Raw genomic sequence first — 19114 nt, 5'->3', positions numbered from 1 at the left:
GGGAGGACTTATTGGGGTTAGGCCTGAGTTCTAAGGTTGCCAACTCCAGGTTGGAAAATTCCTGGAGATGTTGTGGTGGAGGCAGGGGTTCCGGGAGGGACCTTGGCCAAATGTAATGCCACAGAGTCCACCCTCCAAGGCAGTCATTTTCTCTAGGGGAAGTGGAGCTCTGTCACCTGGTGTCCAGTTGTAATTCTGGGAGATCTCCAGGCCTCTCTTGGAGGTTGGCAACCCCAGGCCAAGCAGCAGCCTCTGCGTGACTTGATACTGCCTGGTTCCTTACTACTGTTCAACAAGAGCCACCCCATGAAAGCCATTTTGCCCCATCCCAGGTAGCAGTTAAGACTTCAGACCAGGTCTGGGAGACCCAGGTTTGAATCCCCATTTTGCTGTAGAAGCTCACTGGGTATTTTGGGGCCAGTCCCGTACTTTCAGCCTAACCTACCTCACAGGACTGTTGCACAGATAAAAAGGCGAAGAGATTATTGTGAGCTGCTTTGTTTCCTATTGTGGAGAAAGGTGGGGTATATAAATGAAGTATATAAAAGGTGGGGTATATAAACGAAGTAAATAAATGGCAGGTAGCTGAAAGGTAGGTTGGTGGATGTCTGAGAAGGAGAAAATGAGGCAGGGAAAGGGGAGAGGATGTCGGGGTTGCCAGGGGGGTGGAAAGAGGAAATTGGGTGGTGAGGGGAAAGTGAGGTACCACCCCACAAGGTCTTAAGGGCTCCCTGTGATGCCAGTGGGCCTGGCCTAATAGAGAGAATGGACCATAATTTTCGCAGGTAGAGGCTGCTGAGGAGGGAGAGGGAAAGCTGATGACAGAGGAGCAGATAAATTTAGGTTAGCTGCTGGGCCAGAAGGAGAGAAGAATTCAGGGAAAAAAAAGACTATTGGGGCTTTCAGAAAATGAAAAGAGGAAATAGTGGGAAGAGGGACGTGAGACGCCTCCAGCGAGTCCTTGTGGGTTTTCCTACTTGTATATTTCTAATTTTGCACCATCCCATGAAAATAGATCCAGATGCTCTGATGGGAGATATTTGCGGTTAGGGAGGCGTGTTGCCCTGAAGAATTACAACTGGTTTCCAGAAACTCCGCAAATCAGTTCCTTTGAAGAAAACAACAACTCTGAAGACTACATGAAATCTTTCCCCAGATTTTCTTCCTCCAGAGATAGGTATGCTCACAAATCTCAATGAATTTCCTGGGCTGGAGTTGGCATGTGCGGTGACATGCCCCACCTGCCTTTTCCTTTTTAACTGGTAAGATTCCCTCCAAGGGTTAAAGCTAGAGAATCCACAGTCCTAGAGAGTCACCGGGGGGGGGGGAGGCGTGGACATGCGGGGGAAAGTGATTTCCTCCACCCCAACCACCCCTTGTAGGAGGAACCTCTCTTCTGAGTTTCCCAGGCTGCATGTTGTATGGCTGGTGGAGAATCTGGTGAGCTCAAAGGGTCTTTAAGGGGGGGCAAAAGAGGAGCGGATATGGGGAGAGGCTGCTGAGCAAGGCCAGAAGCAGGAAACTTTCCCCTATCTTGCATCAGAGGAGCTACTTTGTGTGAAGCCAAAGAAATCATTAAAGATTAGGGGTGAGACAAAAGGCTAACACAAAATGGACCTTCTTGCCCTTCTTGCCCCTCTGGATAGCTTTAAAAGGGGCTTGGACAGATTTATGGATGAGAAGTCGGTTTATGGCTACCAATCTTGATCCTCTTTGATTTGAGATTGCAGATGCCTTAACAGTCCAGGTGCTTGGGAGCAACAGCCGCAGAAGGCCATTGCTTTCACATTCTGCATGTGAGCTCCCAAAGGCACCTGGTGGGCCACTGCGAGTAGCAGAGAGCTGGACTAGATGGACTCTGGTCTGATCCAGCTGGCTTGTTCTTATGTTCTTTTGGGCACGGATCAGGAAGGGGTTTATGTTGCCAGCTCTAGGTTGGGAGATCCTTGCAGATTTGGGGGGCATCCTCTATGGGTGAGATCTGGGAGACCTCAGTGTGATATAATAGCTTAGAGTGGTCCCCACCCTTTTTTGAGCCTTCAGATGCATTTGGAATTCTGACATGGCATGGTGGGCACAGCAAGAAAATGGCTGGCACAAAATGGTTACTGAAGGAGGTAGAACCAGCTGCAAAATGATTGCCACAGCTTAACTTCAGTCACACAAAGATCTCTGTGTTGTGGTGGCCGCTGTTGCCGAGGCAGCATTTTTTAAAATTTGCACCAACAATGAAATCGCCAAAGGCCAATCAAAAGCTTTGCTGTGCAAAAGCCCTACCTGTCCATGCCTGTTCCCTAAAAACACTTAATAGGCACCAGAAAAGATATTAGTTGGCACCATGGCACCCCTTGGCATGGAGTCTACTTCCAAAGTGGTTATTTTCTCCTGGTGAACTAATCTCTGTCTCCCATAGTTGTATGCCCAAGCAATCTCCAGCTACCACCTGGAAATTGGCAACCCTAACAAGTGAAAAAGCCCCCATTTGGCCCTTGTAAAAGCCTGTCTCAGGCCTGGATCATGATAAGTGAAGGACAGAGACCTGAGGCGACAGAGTGGGTAGCTTCACTTCAGATTGCAGGTCGAAAATCACATGATGAAAGGTTTTCCTGTGTTTAAAAACTCCCCGCCAAAGGAAAAAAACAGCATAGCAAGCACAGAGGCTGCACACTTTCTCCTTGCAGTGCTGACTTTCTACATGCGGGGAGTTTTTCCCATTACAAAAAGAAACATTTGCCTTTTCAGAGTTCGTGGTTGGGATCTCCCACCGGCTTCTTTGAGACTTTTTATAGCACTTCAGGGACCTCCTGTCCCATTAATAACACATGTTCCTAAAATGGTGGAGTCAGTTTCTTCACAGGACGGGGGATAAGTCAGTGACTCATTGCCAGGGAGTGGATTTACAGAGTTGGGGGAGACATATGTCTAAAAAGGGAAGAGAATGGATGAATACTTCTGTTTATTTCTTTTTAAAACTGTTATGGACATTTTAAATTGTTCTTATGCCATATGAATAAATTGCACATTGATTTGATTGTTTTGTTATTATGCTGGAAGCTGTTCTGAGCTGGTAAGGGGGACAGCGAGCTGTAATGTATTTTTATGTATTACATTGTTGATTGTGCATCTCCCCAAGCCAAATATGGGAGGAGCAATTAACAAATCTAAATAAATATAATAAAATAAAATAATGAACGAATAAACAAACTTGGGACCAACCCCCCATACAGAATGGATAGGGGGAGAAATGTTAGGTTGAAACACTCCTAGATCAAATCCGTTATGTTGAATTGTGCCCAGAAACAAATACGGATTGAGGGACACTCAGAGGATTGGGGGAGAAAATGTGTGGGTTTTACATACTTGTGTTCTGTGTTGCCAAGAGTGTACCCTTTCCTTCTCTGTGGGCTTTCCTTTATTTATTGTTTTTCTCCCTTTCTGGCGCCACAGCAGAGGAGAGAAACTGCAGTTTCCGAATGCTGGCAAAACACGACTTTTCCTGCTGCTGCTTCACTTTTCCCCATGAAGTAAAACAGCTAAACAGGAAGCATAATTCTTTATCCGGGTTTTGTTGCTCCTTCCTGTCTTCCCCACTCACCAAACATAAAATTTTCCTCCCTTTTGTCCACCATTTCCAAACAATCAGAAAGGCTTTGCTGTTTTTTATGTGGGATTTTTTCAGTTTTCTTTTTTAGTGCTGTAGTTCTATGGCTAATGCAAGGGTCTCTGAGAGAAATCCACAAGTTCTTTTGAGCTACAGATAGATCAGTGGTTCTCAACCTGGGGGTCGGGACCCCTTTGGGGGTCGAACGACCCTTTCACAGGGGTCACCTAAGACTCTCTGCATCAGTGTTCTCCATTTGTAAAATGGATAAATGTTAGGGTTGGGGGTCACCACAACATGAGGAGCTGTACTAAAGGGTCACGGCATTAGGAAGGTTGAGAACCACTGAGAAAGACACCAGAAAATAAAAGGGGAGTTGGAGGCAGCCTTCTTCAACAGAGTTTACAGGAAAACAGCAAGGCATTCAGGATTTAAATTTTTGACCCTGTTGGACTGGAAGGAGTGCTTTAGAAAAAAAGAAAAGAACCCTTTTAAAAATGCAAATAGTCCTAGCAAAAGGGACTTTTGGTGGTACATTTATTATGCATATATGTATATAATGGAACACTCTGCTCCTCCTCTATTATCTATGTGATTTACCAGTAGTTTGATCCTACTGGGTGGAGCTCTTGGTTTCAGTTTCTAGTTCTCCTACTTTGGCTAATGCTGATAGTTGTGAGAGGTGCCTTCTTTGCAAATAAAAGATGTTGTTTTGGACCAGCTTGTCTCTGCTGAATGGACCTGAGAACAAGTCCCTGAGTGAGTACTCCAGCCCAAGGACACGAACCATAAGGGGGACACTTCCACAGAAGGGCATTCTCTTGGGCAAACAGATAACCAGCGGGGAAAACTCCACTATGAAGAAAACAGCCTGTAGGCAAGCAGTAAGTGCACAAAAGCTTGTGTGTGCCAAAAAAGGAGTTTCTCACCAGCTTTCTTTTCTCACTCTTCCAGGCAACAGTGAAAAGAAACCCTTGGTGCCTTCTCCGTCATCTCCTCCATGTGGTGAAGTGAAAGCTGTCATGGAGCTAGTTAAGGTAAAGGGAGGGGGGGAGTCACTGGGGAGTAGGGCTTCCTTCGCTGCTGCTGAGGATTCTGTCCTCCCTTTTGCTTCTGCTGCTGTCAAGGCAGCTTATTGCTTAGGCAGGAAAATGGTCAATTTCCCCTCCCCCCCCCATGCCTGCACAGGATGGCCTGTGCAGAGAAGCCACAACAACTACAATAAAGCACTACTTGTATTAGGACTGACTCAAGGTGACAACATTGGGGCTAAATTTCAAGCTGCAAAGCACATTTCTTCATCTAGATCAGGGGTAGGGAACCTTTAACACTCAAAGAGCCATTTGGACCCATTTTCCATGGGAAAAGAAAACACTTGGAGCCGCAAATAATTTTTGACATTTAAAATAAAGATAACACGCTATACAGTTTTTTTTAACCTTTCACTCCTCGGGCTCGTCCAGAGTAGAAGTGCATGGATGCGCTCTGCCCCGCTACCTGCAGGGCGGGTAAGGGCCAGCGGCTCAGGCCTCGCCGGTCGCCAGGAAAGCGCCCACCCCGGCCCAACGGGGCAGGCGTAGGCCCCCAGTAGCGCTCCAGCCGGCCACGGGAAGAGACCAGCCCCTGCTACCTGCAGGTGGCGCGGCAAGGATGGGGCCAGTGGCTTGGCTCGTGGAGCCGCAGTGCAAGGGCAGAAGAGCCGCATGTTCCCTACCCCTGATCTAGATGATGATGTATGTGAGGGGACGTTCTTGTTAGACAGCTTGGCAAAAAAGCCTAGTTTACAGAACCAGTGACGAGGCACCCACGGGGCTGGGGGGTGACTCCAGAGGTGGGATCCAGCAGGTTCTCACAGGTTCCCGAGAGTAGGTTACTAATTATTTGTGTGCGCCGAGAGGGGGTTACTAATTGGTGATTTTGCCACGTGATTTTTGCCTTAGTTATGCCCCTCTTCTCAGCAGTAGCGCGCAGAGCTTGAAGCAGTCTAGCAGGAGGTGCACCGGCATGCGTGGCAGCCTGCGCCTGTGCATTCATTTCCCGCCCAAGGACCGGTGCACCGTCCTTGCCACAGCCCCGCCCAGGAATGCCCCACCCCCGAAATGCCCAGCCACGCCCCTGTCATGCCCCGCCCAGCCCCATTGGCGCTACGCCACAGTTTGAATCCCACCACCATGGGAACCTGTCACTAAAATTTTTGGATTTCACCACTGGGTGACTCCGTGGCGAGGGTGTTCCAGGGGTGGGCAGTGCTGCGGCAGGGGCACAAGGCGCAAGTGCACTCCAGGCGCAGTTTCCCTTTGTTCCGCCTCTACAGAACTGCTTGGCAGCAAGGGTCCCCAACCTTTTTTTGGCCAGGTGATGGTCACTACTACAAAATGCATGTTTTATGTGCTGTCAGTTTGCTTCTGACTTATGGAAACTTGTTGAATTAATAACCTCCAAAACATCTGATTGCCCCAGGCTGATCTAAGAAGGCAGGGGGCAGCCATAGCTTCCAAAGATGACCATAGAGGTCAGGCAGGTGTTGGCGTAGGAGGAAGAAGCCGGAGCAAACAGCAGGCTGGTTGCCCCTTTGTTGTCCACTTTTTTGGCTCTAGGGTACCCTCAAGGAGACCTGGAAAGGGAAAGGCTCAGGGCTTTGACCTCTGCTGGCGGCTGCTGTTTAGGACTTATTTCAATATCCATGTTTGGCTGTTTCTTTGTGGAGCAGTTTTGCAGAAAAATAAACACTTTCTTCCTTCAGGGTCTGGTGTCCTTTGAAGAGGTGGCTGTGTATTTCACTGAGAAGGAGTGGACCCTTCTGAGCCCAGCCCAAAGAGCTCTCTACAAGGAAGTCATGCTGGAGAACTTTGGGAATGTGGCCTCTCTGGGTAAGGAACCTTTCCTCTTTGACTCTCTCCTTGATTCTGTGAGGTGTGAACAGGACTACTTTTCAGTACACTGTGCAGAAGTCTATGATCTGGTGGGAACCGCTGTGATTGTTTTTGGGTTTTTTTAGGGAAATGCCAGCTGCAGAGTCAGTGTTCTCCCCACCTCGCAGGGTCAACAGCTGGCATTTCCCCAAGTCACCCATCAGGCATCATGTGGAGGAGTGGGAAATTGAACTCAGTTCTCTGGATTAGAGTCTGCTGCTCTTAATGACCACACCACGCTGGCTTTCACTCCTGGAATTCAGTGGCACTCTAATTCTTAGTTCCTGGTATGTTTGTGTGTAGTGGGGTGTCTTGAGATAAGCATACCAGAGGCTTCCATTTCTTGGCACCTGGATGGTCAAGCAGTGGACACAGACTGATGAGCTTGAGTCCAATTATCTCATTTGTGGAGGAACAGAGAATAAAGGTGCCTTGAAACTGCCAAATATTTATGTGCCTCTAAAAGAGTCATAATTATGTTTTTGTTTTCTCCCAAAAAAAAGGACCTGCGATTTCCAAACCTGACCTCATAACCTGGCTTGAAGAAGAGGAAGAGCTTTTTCGCCATGACCTTAAAATGGAGGAATTGACAGGTAGCTGCTTAGATCTGATTGTACAGAGACTTCCTGTTTTCTGGGGGCTCTGGCATTCCTTCCAAGGTCTTGTGGATTTCCTGTAATCTAGTTTCTCTTGGACTGAGAAGAGTCTGGTCTCACATTCTTCCCCAAACACCTTTTTGAGCAGCAGTGGCGTAGTGACTAAGAGCAGGTGCACTCTGACCTGGAGGGACCGGGTTTGATTCCCAGCTCTGCCGCTTGAGTTGTGGAGGCTTATCTGGGGAATTCAGATTAGCCTATGCACTCCCACACATGCCAGCTGGGTGACCTTGGGCTAGTCACAGCTTTTTGGAGCTCTCACAGGGTGTTTGTTGTGAGGGGGGAAGGGCAAGGAGATTGTAAGCCCCGTTGAGTCTCCTTCAGGAGAGAAAGGGGGGGATATAAATCCAAACTCTTCTTCTTCTTAATTCCCCACGTTGGCTTTGTCTTCATAATTGATTCTGATCAAAAGCATTTGAATACAAGCATTTGTGTTGGTTCTGGTGGGTTTTCCAGTCTGTGTGGCCGTGGTCTGGTGGATCTTGTTCCTAATGTTTCGCCTGCATCTGTGGCTGGCATCTTCAGAGGTGTATCACAGAGGGAAGTCTGTTACACACTGTGTCTGTTACACACTGTCTCTGTATCTGTTACAGTGTGTAACAGATTTCCCTCTGCAACTTACAAACTCCTTCCCTTCCTCTCCCTCCTCTTCCCACAACAGACACCTTGTATGGTAGGTGTGGCTGAGAGAGTTCTCAAAGAACTCTTGACTAGCCCAAGGTCACCCAGCAGGCTTTATATGGAGGAATGGGGAATTGAACATGGTTCCGAGATTAGAGCTGGAAGAGACCCCAAGGGCCATCAAGTCCAACCCTCTGCAAAGCAGGAACACATAATCAAAGCACTCCTGACAGATGGCCATCCAACCTCTCTTTAAAAACCTCCAAAGAAGGAGACTCCCCCACACTCTAAGGTAGTGCATTCCACTGTCGAACAGCCCTTTCTGTCAGGAAGTTTTTCCTGATGTTTAGGTGGAATCTCTTTTCCTCCACCTTGAACCCATTACTCCTGGTCCAAGGCTCTGGAGCAGCAGAAAACAAGCTTGTACCCTCACCAACATGACATCCCTTCAGATATCTAAACATGACTATCATGTCACCTCTTAACCTTCCCTTCACCAAACTAAACATACCTAGAATCTTTTGCTCTGAACCACTACACTGTCCCAGCTTCAATCCCCAATATCTCCAGTGGAAAGGACCAGGTATGAGGAGTTGTGAAAGATTTCTGCATTAGACCCTGGAGAGCTACTGGCAGTCTGAGTGGATAAGGCTGACCTTGATGCAGTGCAAGTCAGTATCCTGTTTTTCCAGATCACTTGGCTGAGTAAGGGATCCCTGACTTTCTCCTACACCTTGTGGCAGCTTTTCTGATTTTCATTTCACTTCAGGAAAGGGTCTCTCTGCTTGTAACCTACTAATAACAGGAAAAGCTATCCCTTCCGTCACTGATATTAAATACTAATCAGTCGAGAAAATCTATTACGTCACAGGACCAGGTTCCCTGCCGAGTTTTTTTTTTTAAGTGGGTCCAGTTGCCAGTCGGTTGTGTTCTTGTGTTTCGTACAGCAGTTAATTTAGTTCAGTCTCAAATGTAATGCGCTGTTTATTTTGGTGAGTTCACACCAGGTTTCTCTTCGTTTTTCAGCAGGAAGTATGTGGGAGTCAGTGAACCTAACAAAAGAGTCTCCAGCAATTAAGAATGAAGATTCATATCTCGAAGTGAAAGAGAACGTTGGTGAAGGACTGATGAAGGTGGAGGGAATCCACCCTCTTAACAGGAGCAATAATTCCTCTGTATACAGCAACCTGCAACCATCACCACAGCCTTTTACCAACTGTATAAAACTCATTTTCAATAGTCAGGTTCTTCCCGCGAGTGCTTTGCATCCTATAGCTTTACAGCCATGTGTGCTTTTTCCAGTACTTCTAAAAATACACAAAACAGACAACAGGAATGAATCAACTGCAAGTGGAGAAAGAGTCTCTGAAAAGTCAGAATGTAATAAGTACCAGAAAAATAAAAATGGAGAGAAAACATTTACATGCTTACAGTGTGGAAAAAGCTTTGCGCAGAAGGGTAGCCTAAGTTCCCATCAAAGAACTCATATAGAAGAGAAACCATACAAATGCCTGGTATGTGGAAAAAGTTTTAATGGGAGTGGAAGCTTTATTACCCATCGAAGAATTCACACAGGGGAGAAGCCATATACATGCCTGGAATGTGGAAAAACTTTTGGAAGAAAAGATATTCTAACTTCCCATCAAAGAACTCACACAGGGGAAAAACCATATAAATGCCTGGATTGTGAAAAAAGCTTCAGTCAGGCTGGAAACCTTGCTGCCCATCAAAGAATTCACACCAGGGAGAAACCATATAAATGCCTGCAGTGTGGGAAAAGCTTCAGCCGGCGTGGAAATTTGAATTCCCATCTAAGAATTCACACAGGGGTAAGAAAATATAAATGTCTAGAATGTGGAAAAAGTTTTAATGAGAGTGGAAACTTTATTGCCCATCGAAGAATTCACACAGGGGAGAAGCCATATAAATGCTTGGAGTGTGGAAAAAATTTTGGGCGGAAAGATATTCTAACTTCCCATCAAAGAATTCACACAGGGGAGAAACCGTATAAATGCCTGGATTGTGGAAAAAGCTTCAGTGATGCTGGAAACCTTGGTTCCCATCAAAGAATTCACAAAGGAGGGGAAAGTTGTAAATGCCTTGTGTGTGGAAAAAGCTTTGGTCACAGTGCAAGACTTGCTTTCCATGAAAAAACTCACACAGCAAAGAAAACATACACATGCCAGGAATGTGGAAAGAACTTCAGAGCGAGCAAAAACCTTGATGCACATAAAAAAATTCACACAGGGGAGAAAAATAAATAAATTCCAGGAGTGTGGAAAGACATTGTATCAAAGCAAATGATTAAAAAAATTAAGATGTCAATGCAATGAAATAGTATACATGCATACATAATGCAGTAAAAAGTTGTAAAAAACTTCAGAGATTAAAACTACCACCCTGTTCCCTTATTTTAAAAATGCTGTTTTGATCAGTTACATTTTTCACTTTCTGTGGAATTATTAAATGGAGGGAGGAAATTCCGCCAAATAGGAACCATAAGAGAGTAGACTTCTGAATATGCAGCTGTTGATCTCACCTATTGGCTTTGCTCAGATGAGTAAAGCTGTCTGTGCAGAACACATCAAGGGAAGCGGTCCGGTTGATATGGAGTCCCTATGCCCTGAAAGACTTTATAGGAGTCAATAATCCCTTAAATTTAACCTAAAAAGTAATTGGTAGCTAGTGGAGTGAAATGCCGCTGTGGATGTGATATGCTGACTGTTCCTCACTCCCAAGAGTGATTGTGTTGTGGCATTCTGTACCAACTGGATTTTGTGAATTCTGAGGTAGAACCACACTGAACACGTTAACAGTATTCTAGCAGTGTAGTTACTTCATATGAATTCCCATCACCAAATTACGAGGTCAAGGTAAGAAGTTGTCCTCCACATCTAAAAGGTTGAATTACTGATTGACTAAGTCTGTGTGATCCAGGAATGACCAGCCTTGGTCAGTTCCTAGAGCAGCAGTGTTCCCGCCTTCCGGCTGCAGGATGGGTTTCTTTCTCTCTCCCCTCCCAAGTAGACCTTTGGTAGGCAGTCCGTGGTGCCTGTCACCCAGAGCCAGCTCAAAAACACAGATACCTAGGAGAGAGAGAAGTGGGAAGGGTGCTCAGCTCCAGACAGTCACATGAACACATGAAGCTGCTTTATACTGAATGAGACCTTTGGTGCATCAGAGTCAATATTATTTACTCAGACTCACAGCAGCTTTCAGGCAGAGGGCTTTCTCATCACTTACTACCTGATCTTATTGACTGAGATGCCAGGGAATGAATGTGGAACCTTCTGCATGCTAAGGAAATGCTCTACTACCAAACCACGGTCCCCTTCCTAAACATATTTCCCTTTTACTAAGTTAAGACACTTGAGCCTACCTCATTCTTTCAACTGGAGATGCCAGGGACTGAACCTTTGACCTGCCAGCCAAGCAGATGCTCTGCTTCTGAGCCAACAGGTTCCTTCCCCTCAATAGCCAGTCATCCTGCAGTCTTATAATACAATCGTCTTTGAAACAGCAGGCATGTGGTGGAGCTGCATCAAAAATATGGGTTTATCAGCTGGGCCTGGTTTTCCCTAATAAACTTGTTCCTTGTAAAAGTATCCTTGATTTTTTTTGCCTTGGCTATTTAGAAACTCTGGCATGTTAGCCTCAATATTTAAGGACTAGTATATTCACACTGCACCTCTCCAATACTGTCACTGACTCTTCCATAGTCTTTCTGACATAATACTGTTGCTCTTTCATGGTTCCCTCAGTGTAGTTCCTTCAATGTAGTAAATGTTGGTAAGTATTTGGTAAGAAATTTTTCTCTCTTTCTCACAATACTAGAACCAGGGGGCATTCATTGAAAATGCTGGGGGGAAGAATTAGAACTAATAAAAGGAAACACTTCTTCACGCAACGTGTGATTGGTGTTTGGAATATGCTGCCACAGGAGGTGGTGATGGCCACTAACCTGGATAGCTTTAAAAGGGGCTTGGACAGATTTATGGAGGAGAAGTCAATTTATGGCTACCAATCTTGATCCTCTTTGATCTGAGATTGCAAATGCCTTAACAGTCCAGGTGCTCGGGAGCAACAGCCGCAGAAGGCCATTGCTTTCACATCCTACATGTGAACTCCCAAAGGCACCTGGTGGGCCACTGCGAGTAGCAGAGAGCTGGACTAGATGGACTCTGGTCTGATCCAGCTGGCTTGTTCTTATGTTCTTATGTATTAGGAACCCTGATCTGGATAACCTAGGCCCCAGCGGCATTTGGGAGTGGGAGCTCAGCAAGGATGTGATGCTGCTGAGTCCATCTTTTGAAGCTGCCATTTTTCTCCAGGGGTACTGATCTCTGTAGTCTGGTAATGGTTGTAACTTAAGGAGAACTCCAGCTCCCACCTGCAGGATGGCAACCCCAGCTCGGAAAGAGAGCTTCTTTGAAACGCAACAAAAGTTGGGGTATTAAAAATGTTTTACTAAAACAGATAAATCTATCAGCCACACATGGCAAAAAAAGGGACAAAACAGGGATTTTTATTTGCCAGGGATACAGATGAGAACCCTGGGAATGAATCACGTTATCCACAAGCAACTGGGACTCTTCGAGCAGACGGTCCTTACGGGGTTAATTCCACAGAGCTCCGATTCCTCCTCGGCCCTAAAAAGACTGGGCCAAAAATACTGACGGCAACTTCCTTCTCCCCTTCCCCCTTGCAGTTGGTTGAATTTCCCTTGTTTACTTGTGCTCTGAGAATTGTGTCCGGTGCATCTTCGGAGCAACAGTCTTTGTTCCTTTTCCTTCCTTTTTTCTTTTGCAAAGAGTGAGTGAAGGAGGCTTATTTGCTTGCAACATGATACTGGAGGGGCAAGCAAAATAAGCTTAGCCTCCCTGCGCTTCTTTTTACAGGAGGAGGGACTCCCCCTTCAGATTTTAGATTGCAAGGAACCTGCCATGTGACTCATATTCCGTGACGCACATGTCACTTTTAAAGAAACAAAATACTCCAATTAATTAGATAATCATCATCAATACCCTGTTTCCCCGAATATAAGACATCCCCGAAAAATAAGACGTCGTAGAGGTTTTGCTGAAGTGCGAAATATAAGGCATCCCCCCGAAAGTAAGACATAGCAAAGTTTTTGTTTGGAAGCATGCCCGATGAACAGAACACAGAAAAATAAGACATCCCTTGAAAATAAGACATAGCGCATCTTTGGGAGCAAAAATTAATATAAGACACTGTCTTATTTTTGGGAAAACACAGTAATAGTCTCTCCAAGCAGCACCCACGCTGTGTTTATATTATTTGAAGAAGAAGAAGAAGAGTTTGGATTTATATCCCCCCTTTCTCTCCTGCAGGAGACTCAAAGGGGCTTACAATCTCCTTGCCCTTCCCCCCTCACAACAAACACCCTGTGAGGTAGGTGGGGCTGAGAGAGCTCCAGGAAGCTGTGACTAGGCCAAGGTCACCCAGCTGGCGTGAGTGGGAGTATACAGGCTAATCTGAATTCCCCAGATAAGCCTCCACAACTCAGGCGGCAGAGCTGGGAATCAAACCCGATTCCTCCAGATTAGATACACGAGCTCTTAACCTCCTACGCCACTGCTGCTCTCAATTTGGAGCATTTCTATCCCGGCAACTAACCAACAGGGTTCCAGAGCTGGCTTAAGTTTGGGAAAAACTGAGATAAGGAGGAAACCCGCCATCAGAACATAACTTATACATCGCAGATGCTTCTGAATTTATAAATCGCAGATCCTTTTGAACTTATACATTGCAGCTGCTTCTGACAAGCAAACAGATTTTTTAACTCTTCCCTGACGGGCACCAATGCCCAGTTCGTGCAGACTGGCTTCTTTTGCTTTGCTCTGGCTTTTTGAGGGGGTGGGACAGGCAATCCAGTAGTTTGCATTGGGTTTTTCTACAAACTGGGCTTCTGCTTCTCCCACTACCTCTTGAAGCAGCCTAGGCAGAGGTGGGATCCAGCAGGTTCTCACAGGTTCCCGAGAGTAGGTTACTAATTATTTGTGTGTGCCAAGAGGGGGTTACTAATTGGTGATTTTGCCACTTGATTTTTGCCTTAGTTACGCCCCTCCTCTCAGCAGTAGCGCGCAGAACTTGAAGCAGTCTAGCAGGAGGTGCACCGGCATGCGTGGCAGCCTGCGCCTGCGTGCATTCGTTTCCCGCCCAAGGACCGGCGCAGTGGCTGCGTCCTTGCCACAGCCCCGCCCAGGAATGCCCCGCCCCCGGAATGCCTGGCCACGCCACCGTTGTGCCCAGCCCAACCCCATTGGCGCTACACCACAGTTTGAATCCCACCACCATGGGAACCTGTTACTAAAATTTTTGGATCCCACCACTGAGCCTAGGCATTGGCATTTGTGCATTGGACTGGTTGAAATCATTCCTCATGAACCGGACCCAAAGCATTGACATTGGAAACCAATGATAACCAGTGTGGGACCTATCCCCCAAGCTCTGCAATCTCTATGAAACCGATGAAACGATGAAACCGCATACAGACGGGAGGTTGAACAACTAGCCTCGTGGTGCCACTGGAACAATCTAGAACTGAACACACTTAAAACCGTAGAAATGGTGGTAGATTTCAGGAGAAACCCTCCCATCCTACCTCCTCTCACAATACTAGACAACACAATATCAACAGTAGAGACCTTTAAATTTCTAGGCTCCATCATATCTCATGACCTAAAATGGACACCTAATATCCCAAATGTCATCAAAAAAGCTCAACAAACAATATTCTTTCTTTGCCAACTCAGGAAGCTCAAACTGCCCAAGGAGCTGCTGATACAGTTCTACAGAGGAATCATTGAGTCTGTTATCTGCACCTCTATAACTGTGTGGTTTGGTTCTGCAACCCAACAAGATCAACACAGACTTCAGAGAATAATCAGAACTGCAGAAAAAACAATTGCTGCTAACCTGCCTTCCATTGAGGACCTGTATACTGCACGGGTCAAAAAAAGGGCTGTGAAAATATTTACTGACCCCTTGCATCCTGGACATAAACTGTTTCAACTCTTACCCTCTAAAGCGATAAGCTACAGAGCACTGCACACCAAGACAACTAGACATAAGAACAGTTTTTCGAATGCCATCACTCTGTTAAACAAATAATTCCCTCGATAATGTCAAACTATTTATTATATATTTATTATATAATTACTGCACTACTTTTTTCACCATTCCTATTACCCATCTCCTCCCAATTATGACTGTATGACTATAGCCTGTGCTGACATTTCATTTTATTTTATGATTTTACATTTTATGTTTTTATTACTATTGATTGTTTCCTGATTGCTTACTAGACCTATATGACAATCATTAAGTGCTGTACCTTATGATTCTTGACAAATGTATTTTCTTTTATGTACACTGAGAGCATATGCACCGGAGACAAATTCCTTGTGTGTCCAATCACACTTGGCCAATAAAGATTCTATTCTATTCTATTCTATTCTATTCTATTCTATTCTATTCTATGTAAAGACAAATAATTTGCAGTTTGTGGGTTGGCTTTCATCAGTATGAAGACAATACACAACTATATGCATCCTTATCCTAATCTCCTAATGTTGTGATAGAGTTCCTAAACCGTTGCCTGGCTGTGGTTCAGTGGCTAAGAGTGAACACACTGAAACTAAACCCTGAAAAGACAGGAGGTAGTGCTGGTTGGGAAGGTGGAGGTCTTGAAGAACATTATGCTCCCCAATTCTAGGTTTAGCTGATTCTTGCAAACTCATTTGGGGTTATACTGTGCCCAACATAATTGCTGGAGAAGCAAGTTAATGCAGCTGCAAACAAGACTTTCTCCCAACTCGGCCTGTCTTAAAAAATGCCCCCTTACCGTGATTTGGCTCATCTGGCTACCTTGATCCATGCCATGGTGACATCAAGACAAGACCACTGTAATGCATTTACCTTGGCCTCTTCTTGAAATGAATTAGGAAAATCCAGTTGGAACAGAATGCTGCAGCTTGGCTATTATTGGAAGGTAGATGGAGAATGTACATTGCTCCCAGTCTGCAATTGCTGCACATCTATAACTGAGCTCAGTTTAATGATAAAAATCCTTCATAGCCCTGGGCCCTCATATTTGCAAGTCCTGTTCTCTGCCTATGCACCACCACACATAGGCATAGTGATGGAGGCGAGGAGGGGCTCTAACTCTGGGTGCCTGGGGGCACCCTGCCTGCTGCCCCCTAAAAAAACCCATTTGTTTCCTTTAAAATTCAGTTTACTTTCCTTCTAGCTGAGCGGCACCAAGACCACCAAGAGACTGGGGGTAGGGACAAGGAGTGCGTCCCCTCCAGCCTTGTCCTACCCCCAGCCTCTTGTTGGCCTCAGCGCCAGTTAGAAGGAAAGTAAACTGAATGTTTAAGGAACCATTCCTTTAAAATTCAGCTTTCTTTCTTTCTAGGCTAGCTGTGTTGAGGCCAGCAAGAAACTGGGGGCAGGTATAAGGCCAGGGAAGGACTGCCTCCCAGCCTAAAATGTCCCTAGTCTCTTGCCGGCCTTGGCACTGCTTGGCTAGAAGGAAAGTAGACTGAATTTTAAAGGAACCACAGGATCTTTTTGCAGGGGTGACAGGGGGGCGGAATTTCACTTTCTCTGGGTACTGTTTTGTGTAGCTACACCCCTACCGCCACAACAGCTTCGCCATCTGAGCAAGGCCTTCTGTAAATGCCCACCTGCAAATGGGCAAAATCAACATCTGCCTGTACACATGCCTTCTCTGTTATGGCCTCCCCATTTTATAGAATGGCCTATATTAGGAGCTCAGAAAGACGCCCGCTCTCCTGGCTTTCCACAAACTATGCCAAAACTGGATTATTTAAGAGGGCTTTTATATGCCGCCAAAGGGTAGCACTGTACAAAAAGCTTCACAAAGTTACCTGAATAAATTATTGGAGACTGTAGTCTGTACTATTGTGTATAATTTGCTGCGGGTTGGCTCCTATTGTGTAATTTTGAATTGTTTAATGTGTCATGTTTGTCACGCCTGCTTTGCTTCAGTTGCGGGTCTTTTTTTTAGACTTTTGACTGAATTACAATCCCAGTCCTATTTCATTGTTTATTGAATGTCCCATCTTGTTGATTGTGTTGACTCTCTCTTTGCAATCTGCCTTGAGTCCCAGTGAGAAAGGAGGACCATAAATAATGGTTGTCAGTACATGTGAACTATAAAAACTTTTTCTTCTAGGCAAAGCCTCCATTGCTTGGAAACAATTTAAATGGTTATGGATTTTCATGTATCCTGGGTTGGAAGGAAAGATGTTACTAAATGGCTTAAATGTACACACAGAAGAACAAAGGAAATAGAAAGGAGTCTGAAAGCTATGGTGAAGCAAAATCAGTAGAGCCACCAGGGTATAGTGGTTAGAATATTGGACCTAAGAGCCCCAGATTCAAACCACCTCTTTCCTATGAAACTCATTGTGTGACCTTGGGCCAGTCATATTTTTCCTCAGCCTAACCTACTTCAGGTGGTTGCTGTGAGGATAAAATATGGGCAGGGAGAGAACATGTACCCCAAACTCCTTGCATGAAGGATGGGATAGAAATGAACTAAATAAGTAAACATATATCTTTCTACACTGCACCTGTTTGTCGAACCAAGAGGAATATTTACATGCTGTCTCTTGAGCATATTAAAATATGGGCCGGGAGAGAACATGTACCCCAAACTCCTTGCATGAAGGATGGGATAGAAATGAACTAAATAAGTAAACATATATCTTTCTTCACTGCACCTGTTTGTGGAACCAAGAGGAATATTTACATGCTGTCTCTTGAGCATATTAAAAATTCATTCATTGAAGGTCCACTGACTATACTGTGAGCACCAGGGTACCCATCAACACTTCCCCTAGAGTCCACCAAGTGCTTTAAAAATGGGTGGAGCCAGCTGGGGCTTTTAATCAGCAGGGTTTCCAATTGGCTGTATAGGTTAAAAGGTATCCAGTCAATCAGAGGCCGTTTCCACACAGCCACAGTACATGACGCCGACCCAACCCCCCTGGGATCGTTCGCACAACCGTTCCAGAGTCACAGGGCAGGGGGGCATGTCCCCTGGCCTCGGCGACACGCCGGACGGTCGCAGGGACAGTAAGTCGATTGGGAAAGGGGGGAGAGATGGCACCTTCCAGCCGCTGCCGTTCACACGGCAGCAGTTGGAAGCAGCTGTTTCCCAACAACCTTGCTCGGGGAGCGAGGTTGGGAAACAGTGGCTTCGCGCCGCTGGGGAGGTGCGAGGGCGGTGCGGCTGCAAAGCAGCTGCGCCCCTCATGCGAACAGCTCCCTGGGGACGGCGTTTTTGCCGTCCCCAGGGCGCTGTATTCGGCCCGTGCGGAAAGGGCCAGAGCTTCTGCCTGAAATGTTGAGGAGTCACTATGTTATACATTATTAAGCTCCCTGACATTTTGTAGGTGGCTTCACCTAGTGTGGCAGCTATTGGAGGGTTGACCCCACCATCTTGGGTCAGGATTCCAAAGGTGCCCATAGGCTGAAAAAGGTTAGGGACCCCTGGTAAAGAAAACTAGTTCAAGGGGCGAACGGCCAAAAAGGAACCAGAATGTTGATACAATTATCTTCATGCAGCCAAGAAGTTCCACCCGGATGCTGGTTTTCAAAGATTGTTGTATTTTTGTGCAAGAACCATCATGAATTCAGGGTTTGCAATTTTAACCATTGCTAGAGGGGGCTGATAAAGAAAGCCCATCCCAAACACACGAAACAGCCCACCAGTTTATTAGAAACAAAATACTTACAGAGGTTAGCCATGTTGATCTGCTAAAGAAGAGCTGGATGCAAGTCCAGGAGCATCTCAGGAGACCAACAAGATGTTCAGGGTATTTGATGGAACAAAGCTTTGACTCTCCAAAGCTTGTGCCCTGCAAATCTTGTTGGGAGCCTAAGGTGCCACTAGACTAGAATTCAGCTCTAGAATATGTACAATTAATATGTGACCGCCCGTTATGCTTTTATACAGATGTTTGTTTTGTAGCCATATCTTCTGACACCCTTGCAATCCCTCTGTAAGCTGCCTCTCAGCACAACTGTCCCAAAACCTGTTGCCTGGAGCTCCTTTCCACAATTTTTCAGATAGTCAACATTATTAAAACCATTTAAAAAGCTTGCTTTGGGTTTTTATGATGAATAAAAACATTCCGCTCACTTTTCTTCAAATCTAAACAGTTCTATGGCTTTTCTCCTGTCTGGGCGGGTCCTTTCTCTCTCTCTCTGTCTCTCATGCATAAAACAATTAGATGGGCTACTACTTTTACGATTTTTTTCCTCTACAG

General features: G+C 45.7%; 1 protein-coding gene across 1 annotated transcript; it reads left to right on the top strand.

The window, feature by feature from the left end:
* The first annotated feature begins 1422 nt into the window (after nt 1-1422).
* Nucleotides 1423-11392, top strand: LOC125428753 (zinc finger protein 501-like). The gene is made up of 6 exons (XM_048489372.1): nt 1423-1440; nt 4323-4360; nt 4556-4638; nt 6345-6471; nt 7017-7106; nt 8817-11392. Exons 3-6 carry the CDS (start codon nt 4624-4626, stop codon nt 10052-10054), a joined length of 1470 nt encoding a protein of 489 aa, XP_048345329.1. The 5' UTR covers nt 1423-1440; nt 4323-4360; nt 4556-4623; the 3' UTR covers nt 10055-11392.
* Nucleotides 11393-19114: the final 7722 nt, after the last annotated feature.

The sequence above is a fragment of the Sphaerodactylus townsendi genome, linkage group LG03, assembly GCF_021028975.2.
Source record: "Sphaerodactylus townsendi isolate TG3544 linkage group LG03, MPM_Stown_v2.3, whole genome shotgun sequence".
NCBI lineage: Eukaryota > Metazoa > Chordata > Lepidosauria > Squamata > Sphaerodactylidae > Sphaerodactylus > Sphaerodactylus townsendi.
This window is presented reverse-complemented; position numbering and strand designations above follow the sequence as displayed.